The sequence below is a fragment of the Falco cherrug genome, chromosome 13, assembly GCF_023634085.1.
Source record: "Falco cherrug isolate bFalChe1 chromosome 13, bFalChe1.pri, whole genome shotgun sequence".
NCBI lineage: Eukaryota > Metazoa > Chordata > Aves > Falconiformes > Falconidae > Falco > Falco cherrug.
The window spans coordinates 29,466,554-29,480,839 of record NC_073709.1 but is presented as its reverse complement, the minus strand read 5'-3'; the positions used below and the strand labels follow the sequence as shown (position 1 = coordinate 29,480,839).

At 48.2% G+C, this 14,286-nt stretch overlaps 1 protein-coding gene across 1 annotated transcript; it reads right to left on the bottom strand.

Annotated features, from left to right (window-relative positions):
• Window positions 1–557: 557 nt before the first annotated feature.
• LOC102047240 (histone H3.3A) lies at window positions 558–7,169 on the bottom strand. Its single transcript, XM_055725393.1, has 4 exons — window positions 7,035–7,169; window positions 5,441–5,595; window positions 3,846–3,999; window positions 558–1,194 (listed from the first exon to the last, which is right to left on the bottom strand). The coding sequence occupies exons 2-4, from the start codon at window positions 5,566–5,568 to the stop codon at window positions 1,066–1,068; spliced, it is 411 nt and encodes a 136-aa protein (XP_055581368.1). The 5' UTR covers window positions 5,569–5,595; window positions 7,035–7,169; the 3' UTR covers window positions 558–1,065.
• Window positions 7,170–14,286: the final 7,117 nt, after the last annotated feature.

Sequence of the window (14,286 nt, the reverse complement as noted above, 5' to 3'; positions counted from 1 at the left end):
CTTTTTCATTGGAGTATATAAACTGAAACCGATCGAACTAAGCTCTCAGACACGCCAGAGGGTGTGACTGCAACAGAAAGGTAGTCAACCAAGAAGGGAACACCTATAAACTGAGAAACCAGATAAGAGTGCAGAAGGGTTAAAAAAAAAAAAACCCAACCAAAAAAACCCCCCACCCCCCAAACCACTACACTCCATCACTACACCATACTATCAAACCATGAAAACCAGAAATGCTTCCAAATTCAGCATTAAGGAATCTAAACAGCAACAAAAATGTTTTTTCTTAGCACCGTAGAGAGCTCAGTCCACCTCCAGACTCTATCCAGCAATATACTCACCAAACTTGTTTTCATATGGAGCAGACAAATTTTACACTCTCAAAGAGCCACTCACACATACACTACTTCAGCCAAGGTAGTAACCCCCAGTGTTTCCTAGATGTGCCTTAAGTATTTAGGCCACATATTGAAGAGAAAAAGGGAAGGGAAGGCTGATTATTTTTTAATCAAATACTACTCACATTAGTATTTAAAAATCAAGACTAAAAGCAGTCATCATTTAATGTATTTTAATAGCAAACTTACAGGAACAGCACAGAAGACAGACAACATTAAAAACATGTACTTGCATGTAGGACAACTCAGTTAGAAAAGTATAGTGAATGGATGGAATCTACTATATGATAAAAATGCTACAAACACCATTTAGTTGCCATTGATAAGAAATTTACTTGTTTAAAAAAATCCAAATGCTGGCATTGTCCAGAAAAATTTGACAGGTTTATTTATATTTTTTTTTATAAAGTTGAATTCTTGAAACTTGTTCACCGCAACATTTTTTGACCACATTGATATTTTATGTCCCCTCGTTTATATTAAAAATCCACACACAAATGAAAATGGAAAAAAACTTGCCAATACCCAATTCCATCCCCTATTTTTCCATTTGCAACCATATACTTAGGTACCTTTTAACCCCATGGAAAAAATATCTAACGTTCATTACTACCAATAACAGGAAGAAGATTTTGCTTCGAGAATGACAAACCCATCATAGTGAAGTTTAAGCACGCTCTCCACGTATGCGGCGCGCTAGCTGGATATCTTTTGGCATGATTGTGACACGTTTGGCATGGATAGCACACAGGTTGGTATCTTCAAACAGGCCAACCAAGTAGGCTTCACTTGCCTCCTAGTGTAGAAGAAAAGAGTTAAGAACACTTTCACTTCTGGAGCACTAGCAAAAAAATATTAATAATTTAAAGTAAAATGTTACATGACATTAAGTTTAGGCTTCTTAGTTACTCACAAACATGAACATTTTTATATTCTCAATATTTTCTTAATAAACCATCGAATAATACTCTATGTCAAAGTTGCGTACTACTGGCATTTGGTGAAGACATCCTCCAGAACACAACTGAACCAATATCCTGACAGGAACTCACAAGATAAGGGGTTATCTTATCAAAAGGTTAGTTTGTTTAGGAACTTCCCTTTTTAAAGGCTGGGTTACACTATTTGAGTGACTTGTCTGCTGCCTCTTCCACAGTAAGAGCTATTGAGCATCAGGTGAAACTGGCAGGTGCCAGGGGAAAGAGGAGCAGGTATTCCTTCACAATCTGGGCACACAGCTCCTTGCCATAGGATACCAAAGAGGTGGCTTAATTCAAAAGTCAAAAATTAGTTAAGAAACATACTGAGAATTATTAGAAATAAGAGAACAACTTTAGCTCAAGAACTCCCTGAACCACCAAAACGGGGACAGCAGTCAGAGAATTACTGTTACACATTTGTCCTATTCCTATACTTCCTTCCTGCCCAAGCAGCTCCTGTCTATTTGGGGCACACAGCACAGGCCCCCACCATCACAGGTATCTCACATCTGTCAGAATCGTTGGGTCAGCAGTTGGGAGCGCAAAGGCCAACCCTATCCTGGGAACACCACAATCCTGACCAGTGTTCTCCCTGTCACTGAACAACTGCCGACAGGATTCCGGGTCAGACAGATGCTCAGTCGGACCTAATTATTCTTCTGGCTCACATTAAGTTAGCCGCTATTGAGCCCAGCACAGCACACAGCAATGTTTACACATTTTTGGGCTGACACAGAATTCTAACACCTAACAATCTCCTAGGAAGTATCTTGGCACATCAGTACCTGACCAGTACATGGACCAGGGAACAGCACATAGCTGGGGTGAGAAGCTAGGAATGAGGGGGCTCACTTCTAGAAAGAAGGTTGAGGTCCCCCTTTCTGGAATACATGCAAGAGAACAGCTTGTGTGAACCATTTAATTACCAAAAACCACAAAAATCAACTTAACTAGGTTCAAAGTCATAGATCATCCAATCTATGACTAATTACCTAATCTAAAAGAAAAACATTTACTACAGCAGATGAGTACTGTAGTGAGTCATTTCATATACAATAGAACATGGGTACCCCAAAACAGTCTGCTAAATCACTACATGAAAACTTAAAAAGACACTTCACCAGAATAAGCCATGCTGGCATGAACATGGTACCAAACGCGTTAAAAGTTGGGTTTGTTTTTTTTGTGGAGGTTGGTGGGGTTTTTTTGCAAATATGCAAGCAGGAAGCACTAGGAATAGTATGTGAACAAGTTCTATACCAACTACTCCTTAATGCAAAACTAAGAACATTCAAACCAGCCTTCTGAAAAAGTATTAACTACTGACTAAATTTTAACGAGCAGTTCCTCCTAAAAAGACACACAGGTAAACCTTCAGGATTTAAGAAGCACCACATTCACTCACAGCAGTGAAGACAGAACAACAACTACAAGGAAAACCAACAACTCTGCAAATGCACACAGACACCTTTTGAAGCCAAGCATGTGGCTCAAGTTTATAGGATCTCACAGCATACATCTTGGCCCTTTATCAATTGGAAGTCATTAACTAGAAAAAAAAAATATTTTTGCCTGCATATCAGATATTCCACAATTACAGATAGGTTCTGGAACAATCGACGAACAGCTAAAAGAATAGTAAAGACCCATCTTAAATTGGGAGTGTCTTTCTATCATGAGAAGGAAATTATGATTTCCTGTGATAAGAACACAGTCTTGGAGGGAACCTAACCTAACTTAGATGCAGGAATTTGGGCCAGAAAGAGCAGTATTTCACGCTCAATATACTCTAAATGTAAGTTATTTAACTAATACTTTTTTTAAAAAACATTTAATATAAACCACATCATACAAAAGTACTTATTTCCCTAACGGTGCTTAGATCAAGCGGTTTTTCTTTAACGAGCATTTGAGGATATCAAGACCTCCATCTGGACACGTGAGAACAAGCTTGATGTAACGCTCTCCTCGCAGACTGCGTAGCTTTCAAAAGCAAAGCCTCTAACAAAGCTCAAAGGTAGAGGAAACACATTTATCTTAAGTGTCTTAATAAACCGCACTGTCAAGTGCAACTACTTGAGAGGAGGGGACTATCAAGTAAAAAGACCAACAAAACCAAACCAAAAAAAGGCCCCCACCCCAAACCGCATTTGTTACCTTTGTAAAGAGCTGCTGACCTGTCACTACGTTATTTTAGCCTATGGTATCTATAAGGCATCACACTGAGCAAGGGAAGGCTGAGGGGCACATCCCCCCCATCAGCCCCACCCCCCGAGGGACCACGCCCACCGCGGCAGCCCACCAATCAGGCACAGCTAGGGCTAACCCTAGAAACAGCCTGGCCAATGGGGGGGGGGAGGCGGGGCCCTCCCCTACCTTCCATCTCCAGGTTTTGGGGGCACCTGGCTGCGACCCCCACCAACCGACCCGGGCACCTTCCCCCAGGGCCCCGCCGCAGGAACCTCACCTGCAAAGCACCGATGGCAGCGCTCTGGAAGCGCAGATCTGTTTTGAAGTCCTGAGCAATTTCACGCACCAGACGCTGGAAAGGAAGTTTGCGGATCAAAAGTTCGGTAGACTTTTGGTAGCGCCTGATTTCACGGAGAGCCACGGTACCCGGCCTTTCGAAATGAAATGATAATATTAAAAAAATAATTAGTATGGCAAATAAATTCTACATCACCTTAAAAATACTGGTTCACCAGCTCAGCTAAGCCAAGCACCACATACATTCTGTTTCCACCAGAAAAATCCCAGCATTTACAATACCAAACCAGTTTCCCTGGCTTAGGGTCACTTGTTTTCCCACCATTGCTCCGTACAACCTCCCACTGGCCTCAGCAGGGATCCCTCGGGCAGACACACGAGGCCCTGCCTTCACCCAGAGCAGATGTGGACAGCACACATTAGCCAGCGGACACCGACACATCTCGGTGCAGATGTGGGGAACCGCAACCCTGCCACAAGTGAGCTGGTCCAGCTGTACCACAGGATCCTCAGAGCAATCAGCCTGACAGCAAGCATGATTTTAAGGGGAATCTGCTGCTTCTTCCCTACCGTCAACATTCACAGAACCAGCAAAATTTATATTTTGTGCTACATTACCAGGACAAAGTGCCTAGTGTATTTCCTTGTGTTGGTTTTGGGGTCAGAATCAAATTCAGATTAACAACATACTTTTGCAGACACTAAGTCCATCCATGAAATTAACACATTTATTTCCGTGGAAACTTTGTATTTTCTAACTCCAGCTTTATTACCTTTCTCCCAGTCGATTAATTCCACCTCATACCTACAGCAAGAGACTTTTATATTAAGTTGCCTATTCCAAACCCGCTTCTCCTTCCCATCCCCCTTTCCCCCCCGCAGGGAATGGGTACGCCTAGCCCAGGAACATCCTTCAAGCTGAAGCACAACTGCGGCTATTCTGCACCCAGCAAGGACTGGAAAGCCTCCTTATCAGAGGGCTGCCAAAAAGCCCGGTTGCCCCGGCCAGCCGGGATGCTGCCTGCCCCACGGCGGAGCGCAGCGCAGCGCAACGGGCCGGCCCCGCGCATCCCTGGGCACGTCGCGCCCTCTCGCGGCCGGTCACCTCCCCTACGCTGCCGTCAGCGCCGGGGACCGATCGAACCCTGTAAGTAAATAATGCCGCTAAGAATAAACTTCGCGGCGGCACAGCCCTGCTGCAGCATTTCAATAACCAGAAGTCAAAACAATAATACTAAAAAAATATAAAAATCGTAGAGCCGCGTTCACCGTAGTGGGAGTGTTGATTTTTTTAAGCACCGGTACCAAAATGCCCAGAACGGGGCTAATGGTAGCCACAGGGTCGATGCCGGTGCTGGGTGTTGTGTTTTCGCGGCAGGCGGGGGCCCCACCGCGGCGGAGCGGTGCCGGCGGGCGGCCCCGGGGAGTGGAGGAGCGCAGCGCGCCGGCGGCGGAGAGAAACCCCTTCGGCGCCCCGCCCCGGCCCCGCGGGGGAGGGAGGTTGGGGGGGTGGCGGGGGGGGGGTGTGATGCGGCCGGTATCGGCCCGGTGCCGCCTCTGCGCGGCGCTGCGTACCGGTAACGGTGCGGCTTCTTCACCCCGCCAGTAGAGGGCGCGCTCTTGCGGGCGGCTTTGGTGGCGAGCTGCTTGCGGGGCGCCTTGCCGCCGGTGGACTTGCGGGCGGTTTGCTTGGTACGGGCCATGCTCCTGCCGACGTCGCTGCCTTACACCTGCCGGAGGGCGGAAGAGACGGGGGGGGGGGGGGGGGGGGCGGCCGCCCCGCTCAGCGCACACCCCCCGCCGGCACCTGCCCCCAGCGGGCGGCCCCTGCCCCGCGCGAGCCGCCCCGACCCATGGGGCCAGCTGTGTCGTGTGTCCGTCCGCCCCCCCCCCCCACCCCGCGGCCGCCGAACGCCTCCCAACCACCAACGAAAGGGGAAACGCGCAAATAAATAAATAAATAGGAATTAAACCTTCAGCCGGTCGCGGAATATTAAAAAATACAGGGTTTGGGGAGTGGGGGGTGATGGTTTTTTTTGCCCACGAATTCAATAGCGCGGCGGCTGCGAGAGAGCAACCTCCCGCCGGCAAGCGCCGAGAGCTGGCTGCCCCCCCCCGGCCGCCAGTCACCTGCCAAGTGTTTGCAAACCCCGGCCGGCAAACGTCGGGGGGCTGGCACCCCCCGCGCCGCTGCCGCCCGGCGGGGACCCCCTCGGGACCTGCGGAGCGGGGGAAGCGGGAAGGCAGCCCCCGCCGCCCGCCTGCCCAGCCCTCGCCGCCGCCCGCCGGCGCTCCCCGACCCGCCGGCAGCCGCAGGCAAAGCGGCCTTTATCGTGCAAAAAGGAGAGCCCGGATAAAGTGCGAGAAAGCAACAAACTTTTTTTTTTTTTTAGAGGGGGGTGTTTTTTTGGGTGCCGTCTTTCTCTTTCTGTGGAACTGCTTCCCCCAAAGCCGCCTCGCTCCCAAGCGCCTCTCACAGGCAAACTCATCTCCCAGACCCAGAACAAAATGGAAACAATCACGAAATGCAGCTCTAGTCCTTTTGCAAAGGAGGAAAAAATAAATTGCGAAAAATAACGCCGAAAAAATCGCAAGGAACTCCAAACCATGTGGGTGCAAACGAAGGGGGAGGCAGCGGAAAAGTTTGCACTCGAAAACCAAAAAATTGCGTTGGGTTTGGGTCGTTCCTTCGGCGAATTTCTTTCCCTTTTTATTGTTTTTTATGCAATAGGAAAAAAAAATATGGTCGGTGACCAGAGAAAAGAGACAAGATGGTGAAGCTGAGCAACAACTGTGGGGAGCAGGGGAAGGAAGGCAGGAGAGTTACCCTGGGCTGGCGAGCGGCTCCTCTTTGCGGCCGCTTCCCAGCCCCGATCCGGGGGATGTCGGGCTGAGGAGGCAGCTAAGGGGCTGGGGAGGCAGCTGGGGGGGGTCTGGAGCGGGGGCGAGGGGAGCAGAGGGGGGCAACGACCGCGCGAAGCGGAGCCGGGGGTGCCGGCGGAGGGAGCCGCTCCGGCTGCGCCGGGAAGGCGGCGCGGCGAAGGGGGACGCGAAGCACCGCCGCCTCCCGAGCCCCCCAAAAGTTTGTGGGGAGGGTCGGGGAAGGGCGGCGGGGTACGGCCGGGGGGCGGCGGGACGCGGGGGGCGGCGGGCGCGGCGCCAGACTTACCCCGTCCGCTGGGCGAGCGCGGCTGCCGTGCGGGAGGGAGGGCGGGAGGAGGGCGGGCGGGCGGGCGCGAGGAGGAGCCGGCGCTGCTGCTGCCGCTGCTGCTGCTGCTGCTGCTGGCGGCGGCGGCTCGGAGCACAATTGAAAGATGGCTGCCCGGGGAGGGCCGGCCCGCCGCTCGGCCCCGCCCCCGCCCGCCCCGGGCCCGCCCCCCCACCAATGGAGCACAATGGAGGGAAGGCGCGGCCCCGCCCGCCGCCCCGCCCCCTCCCTCTGCGCCGTGTGTACAAACACAAAAGGCACGCCGCGCGCGCGAGGGGGATTCCCCCCCCCTCCCCCTCCCGGCGGGGGCGCGCGAGGCCACGGCGGGGCCAGCGGGCGCGGAGCGGGTTGGGCGGCATCGCAACCCCCCGGCCCCGCAGCCCCCCGCGGCCGGCACCCCCACTCCCCCGTACCCACAGGGTGGGCGGCAGGCGCGGCGGGGGCACGGCGAACCCACCCCAGGGGAGAGGGGCAGGGGCCTGCCGGCACCCGGCTGGCGGGTGGGCTAGCGCTGCAGAGCAAGCTGGGCCTACCTCTCACCCCCACCAAAGCACAAGGGGCCTCGGCGGCGACCCCCTGAGTCCCTCTTACTGGTTCGGGGGGGCTTGGGGGGTTGGGGTTTGGGTTTTGTTTACGTAGAAGCAACGCCAAAATTCTCGCTGGCAGCAGGCCCGTCGGAGCCAGCCCGGCAGGGGTCTGCCGTGGAAGTGCCATATTCCTCACTCTGCGAAATGAGAGCTGAGCATCAAGAGGGGACCACCGGGGTACTTCTGACTTGGAAACAACTGCAGGCACAATGGTTCACAAGGAAAACCCGATGCTTGGGGGCAAAGAGGAGTCTCGTTCGCTCTATCAGTGCTGTCAAACTATTTCAAGTTTGCAGTGCAGCTATTAGAAAAGCGACTATAACAAGTTTAGCACTGTCATCGCCAATGGATCCCGTCCAGTTGTATCAGCTGCCATGTTGTTTAATGGGAGGATTCACTCTTACTTCATTTTTTAACACCAGAAACAAAAAGCCCTATGGGGAAGTAACCTCTACTCTGACTGAACAGTCACTTGCAATTTTCTTAACCATATTTCCACTACAGAGCCTAATTCTGTACTCACACAAACTGGTGCCACCATCTTGTCTGCCATTTAGGTATAAGAAGGAGCTGTACTTGATTTGCAAAACCTTTATTATGGATGATGATGTAATGCAGTTCTGTGCGGAGACATCCAAGCTACCTCCAGCAGCAGTAGTTTAGCTGTGTGAGCAGAGCAATTCACTTGGGGCTAATCAAACCTGATGAGGGAAGGAGTGTTGTCACGAGCAGAACACCCTGCTAAATTAGATATAGGCAGCTTTGGTCCTCAAACAAATACAACGGGCTGCACCACACAGACTACTGTAGACATATACCTCTGGCACTACAGTGAGTTTATGAGAGGTGACTGTCAGGAAAAAGAAACTGCAGAGGATTTTTGTTATACTTACAGAAGAATTAGTGGAGCCATCTATCTATTGGTAGCGTTTTATGAGAGAACAGCACCTTACTGGACAGCCAGAAAGGGAACTCAAAGCTGCACAGTATTATACAACAGAGGATTTGCAAATACTCTGTGAACTCCAAACGCTGGGCACCGAAATCGGCATCAATTCCCAACATAACACACGCATCCCATAATGAGCAGCTGGAAAAGTTAAAAGCTATTTCCCAGCTGCAGGCAGCTGCCCAGAGATTAATAATTCATAATTATCCCTGTTAGCTTTAACTCCGAACGCGCCGGGACGCCAAGCGGAAGCAGCCGTGCTCTCCCCGCTCCGCGCTTACCCCCCACGCCCCCCTCCCGCAGCCAGGCGCCGCTCCCGGCGGGACCCAGGCAAGGCGGGACGGAGCGCTGGGGTCACCGCGGCGACCCGGAGGCGGCGGGGCGGCCGCCGACACGCGCGGGCGGCACCCGATCGCGCCCCACTGGCGCGGCGCCCCCTGCCGCTGGCCCGGCGCCCGGCGCCGCCATTGGCGGGAGCGCCCTGGAATTCCATGACGTCGCGGAGGGGGCGGGGCGAGGGGCGGGGCGAGAGGGGCTGTCCCGGCCCCGCTCGCTGCCCCTTCCCCCGCGGGGAGCCCGGCGCGGCTGCCCGGCCCGCTGCCAGCCCGAGCCTTTTCCGCTGGGCCAGGGGGGACCCTGCTGCCCGTCTGTCCCCTCCAGGCCCCCCGCCGCTGCCTGCCCTACCGCTGGTAGTTCGGACCCATCTAAACGCTTAAGAAACACCACAGGCAGGACGGAGGCGTGCTGAACGGCCCTCGCTGAAACCCACCCAAGCCCAGCTACGGAAAACCGACTCCAGTGTTACCAACTTTCGCACCCTCGTTTCGCCCTGGCTGATTAACGCCATTAAAATCCTGCTTTTCCAGGACGACGGGAACAGCTACGACCCTGGGGCAGCCCTCGAAGCTTTACCACCAATGCTATTTGTGTGCCAACAGGACGCTGAAGGAAGAGCTGGCCCAAGACTTAAAAAGCCTCCAGACGTTCTTCTTTCCCTGGCAGCGCTGATAAGGGTTGGCTCCTCCTTTCCAAAGGCCTTTATCTCTGCAGACCACAGGGATCTTCCACCCTTCAGTGTTTGTAAGTGGCCACGAAGAGATCTAACCTAATGAGATTCCACCGGTTTAATCAACAATAACACGCCAAGGACGACTGCAGTACCTCATCCTCACCCGGCGTAACCACCGCTGCTGCGAGCATGTCCAGACTGCTATGGGAAATAAGATTAGGATGGAAAACAGCTGGTCTGGATCAGAGCCAAAGACGGCTCAAATGATAATGGATAGAAAGAAGGAACATTCGAATCAGAAGTTGTCCAAGATGTTTTTAGCACCTTTCAGAGAAAGTACGTAGCCCTCGCTCAGCAAAGAGAGGCAGATTTCCACAGCTCATACACAGTTCGGCTGCCCAGGTAGCATACATTTTCCAAAATACTCTCACCTTCATCTTGTTGGGAAACTCTCCCTCTTATCTTGCCCAGGAGACTCTGGGCAGAGGAAGGCAGCCATTTTTCCTATCAGACTGGATTAGTTGCAACTCACTGTATCAAGCTGAAAATAGTTTCAAAATTGTTACTGGGAAAAAAAATTTGTTGCTTAGAGCTAAGCCTTCAAGCTCAAGTCCTCCAAATAGTGGCTAGTCAGGTTCAAATGCCAGTGTAAGGCACTTGCTCGGTGGGCCCAAGAGCTAACAGATCAACCCCAGTAACATCACAGACTGCACGCAGATCTAGAAACAACTGCAGCAGCTGCTTCCCTTTGCAACAGCACAGATTACAAACCCCAGAATAAAAGACAGCAGAGCAGATTAAGTGTGACTTTTCTGAGGTTATCCGGACAAAGGAGAATAAGCGAGTCTAGCACATATGATTGTTTTTAAGCAATGTTGCAGGTATCTTTCAGAAATGTTTGGAAAAGGTTTTCCACTACAAGAGAGATTCACAGTTTGTCCCCAAACCCTAAATGCTCTCTGATCAAAGAAGTATTTCCTTCCTATCCTGCCCCAAAAGCACAAACTAAAAATCCAAACGACTTAGTCTAGTTTCAGCTCAACAAAGAAAGGTCCCAAGGTCCCCTTCTATTACCCAGGGGAAGCTGGGGTTGTTACTCATTTTATGCAAAAAGCTACTTGGATATTCAGTGAGGGAAGGAGTATAGAAGACTGGCTTTATGTACAATGCTCACTTGACTCCTACTTCCACATATCTCCTTCCAGGCCCAATTCTCCCTTCCTGTTCTTGAGATCCATCCCTCTTCTCTCACTCATCCAACCTCCCTTCAGACTCAAGCTCTGCATCCTCACTCCTATTCCCTGTCCCAGCTCCCAGCCTGCCAGCCATTTTACAATTTCATATTCCCTACACACCCTCCTTGATCCAATGTATTTGCTCCGGCAATTTGATTTTTCTTCCCTTTCTCTTTGTTCCTATCCCTATCTTTCCACCCTCTTGATTTTTACACCAAACCGTTCCCACCTTCCCCTAATTTTTTAGCCAGTCCCAGCCCCATAGCTGTGGTTCCTTCTGCAGCTCCCAGGCCAGACAGCCTTTCCTAGCCAATTCCAATTCCATCCTTAAAAGTCCAGTCCTGGCTAACCGGCCACCCAGTTTCTGGCTGTGGCTGCTTTACAGTTACAAATTCTCCTGGAAATTGAAGAAAAATAGCAATACAAAATGCTTCCAAGTTTTTAAACTGTCTTCCTTTTAAGATGATTTTTGGCAGAATGAAAGAATTTGTAACCTTAACTTTGTATTAACAGTATATTTTGGTGCAGATTTAAATGTATTCCTAAATAATCATCTACATAAAAGATGAAAATACACTATTTCCAGTGATTTTACTAGGAAGTTACCAGGGGTAGGAATCACTGGCACTTAGGAAGGAAAGTATAAGTTGTTTAAAACCACAAAACAATTCACAATAATTTTGTCTCTGTGTAAATGGCTTTTTATTATTATTTGTTTTGATGCTTCTCTGTCATGGATTTGTATACCATGGAAGTTACAGCACTGTGATAGCAGCCATTGTAACACATGGTTGTTTGACATGCTGTATTGCCTATTACACCACACACTGCACATACCTATTGTTTGTATTATTTATACTGTCTGTTGATACATAGGCAAAAAATACACTGGCCAAACCTAGCAGCTGTATAGTACACTTACTTTATAGAGACTGGCACCTACTAAAAATACAGATAAGAAGTTGTGTCATAGTAGTAGGCACAGCTTTTTCCTCTCTTTCATCTATTTTCATTGTGTCTTTTAATCATGTATTTTGCCTTTTGCAGTTCTCTAGAATACTTCATATATATTAAACGCGATGGCCTCGCTGTTTAAAGAAAACTCTTAAACAGGTGTTTACTTTTAAGCACCTCTCAAGCTCCATGGACTTCAATGGAGGATACACACTTTTAAATTTACATGTGCTAAACTGTCTCCCTGAAGATTGATCCCTAAGGGAAGTCCTCCTGTTTAAATAATAAGGAGAGAGTACATGTGCCACATGAAAAAATTATTGGAGAGTCTGGGTTCTCTAGGAAAGCTTAAAAGAGACAGCTACTTTAAAATGCAAAATTATCAGTCCTATGAAATGTACTGCACACTTTGAGCATTACATATGTGCAGGAGTTTCAGAACAATCTATTTTGGAAACACTGCGTTTTTCTAACATCTCATAACCCAAGAGCAGTAAATCTGTTTGGGGGTTTTTTTCTCCTTTTTTTTTTTTTTTTTTTTAAATTTACAGTTTTAACGAAAAGTTTTTCCCAAAAGGAATTTCAAGGACAAAGTTCTAAGTGAAAATAAGGCTACAATAGCTCAGAGAATAGGATACAGATCTCCTGGATTTTGCTTCTCTTTTTGGAATACCGCTAATTTTTAGGAGGCTTGATGAGTTTGACCCTGCCTCTACCTTTGGGGTTCCTCTCCTGCAAAGGCTTACCAAGCGCTTTGTTTCACTGAGTACATGCCTGCTTTTATATATGGACTCCTGGCTCTAATTCCCTATGTATCATTCAGGATTCTCTTATTATAATCTCATTTGTACTGCTTATTATTAACATACATGCACTGCTGGAACTCATCTCTTATCCTTCTAATGAGGCCCTACAGAACATGAAAGAGTAAATAACATTACATAAAACAGCACCAGTTTTTTCTATTCCGTGCTGTAGTGAGTTTCTTCTGGTGGAAAGAGTGCTACACAAAAAACCTGTAAGAGCACCCTGTAACGACATCCCAAAGCTCCACTCCAATTTCAATCTTGTTTGCTTATTTGGTTATAATAGCTTTTTTAATATGGTTAATATTTTAATATCCTTTTTATATATAAAAAAAATTAAGTCCATTGCCCCTTAAAGACTGGAAGTTAGAAAGATCTTTAATTGCCTGATACACAGCTAAGAAGAGTTCCAGGTACCCAAGATGTTTTTTTTCTTATCAGCTTTGAAGGGCTTGCACACAACAGTTCATTGTCTTAAGGTGGAAACAGGAGTTGAAATATTACACCAGAAATGCAGTATTCCTATTATACTGACACTATAAAAATCCTAAACAGAAACAGGGATAGCTTTTTAAACAGCTGTACTCTTTTTTATATCATGTTTTCATTTTGCATGACACACATGCTTAATAATGGATAATTATATTCTCATTTGTTTCAACGTATGTGGCTGATAAAGGAAAATGACAATAAAAATAGCACTACATGTTTACACAGTCACAGATACCCCCCCTTGTCAAGAGAACTTACTGACTTCTTTAAGCTTCTGCCTCCTCTTCTTCCATTTCTCAGGACAGTATTATGCTACTTTTCTTAGACAGATACTATCAGTTTGGAGTGCACTAAAGGGTTAACTGAAACAGAAGCTGAGTCCTAGCACAAGATAGGGAACAGCATACAACGGATAATTGTGAGGTTATTGTACAGCCTTGCCAAAGACTAGAAATTATATGATATGACAAGGAGTATCTGTAATTTTTAGATAAAATATGATCAAATGTCATAATGTATTTCAGAGATATGCTGTGAAATTTAATTATAAAAATATGTCTTAGGCATTGGGTGAAAGGACTGGTGGACAAGTAAAAAGAAAAGGGAGTTTATTCTATGTAATAACACAAGATTTTGAAATTTACCATACCTGCTTGAGTTCATTTGCATTGACAGACACATTTCATGTGGGCTTTTGCAAGATTTTCTGCAGTGTAAGGAAGTGCAATTGTTCTGGGGAATATTTCTTCCTGAAGTTACAGTATGATAAAATTATTAAACTCACTTTAGCTCTCCGGGCTCTTCACACATGGCTAAGTTATCGTAACAACCTCTTCTATCTTTTTGAAGCATTGTATTGTACTGTGGAAGGAACTGGATAGCCCGTGGGCTTCATTCTAATGGAGACTAGTGTAAAATCTTTTATTTCCAGTACTTCTGTGTTGATAGATTCATTAAAGCTGCTAAAGAGAAACAACCAGCACAAGCTCTAATTGGTTGCCAAATAAGATCCTTACTACTACAGTGATTTACTTGGAGCTCCTGTTGTAGAAGAATTTCAGCTTGCTTATTTGCCCCAAGACTCACACACGGTAGAAAATAAAACCCCTGCAGGCTTGCATTAGGGAGGGGAAAAAAAAAGGCTCACTGTTTTCCACCACCCATTAGGCTCACATTGGCCT

Excerpts from the sequence above, each read along its gene's own strand:
- LOC102047240 (XM_055725393.1), bottom strand. The coding sequence starts at position 5,568 with ATGGCCCGTACCAAGCAAACCGCCCGCAAGTCCACCGGCGGCAAGGCG. Across the intron at positions 4,000-5,440 it reads AAGAAGCCGCACCGTTACCG|GCCGGGTACCGTGGCTCTCC; the intron begins GTACGCAGCGCC and ends TCATTTCGAAAG. Across the intron at positions 1,195-3,845 it reads CTGCCATCGGTGCTTTGCAG|GAGGCAAGTGAAGCCTACTT; the intron begins GTGAGGTTCCTG and ends CTTCTACACTAG.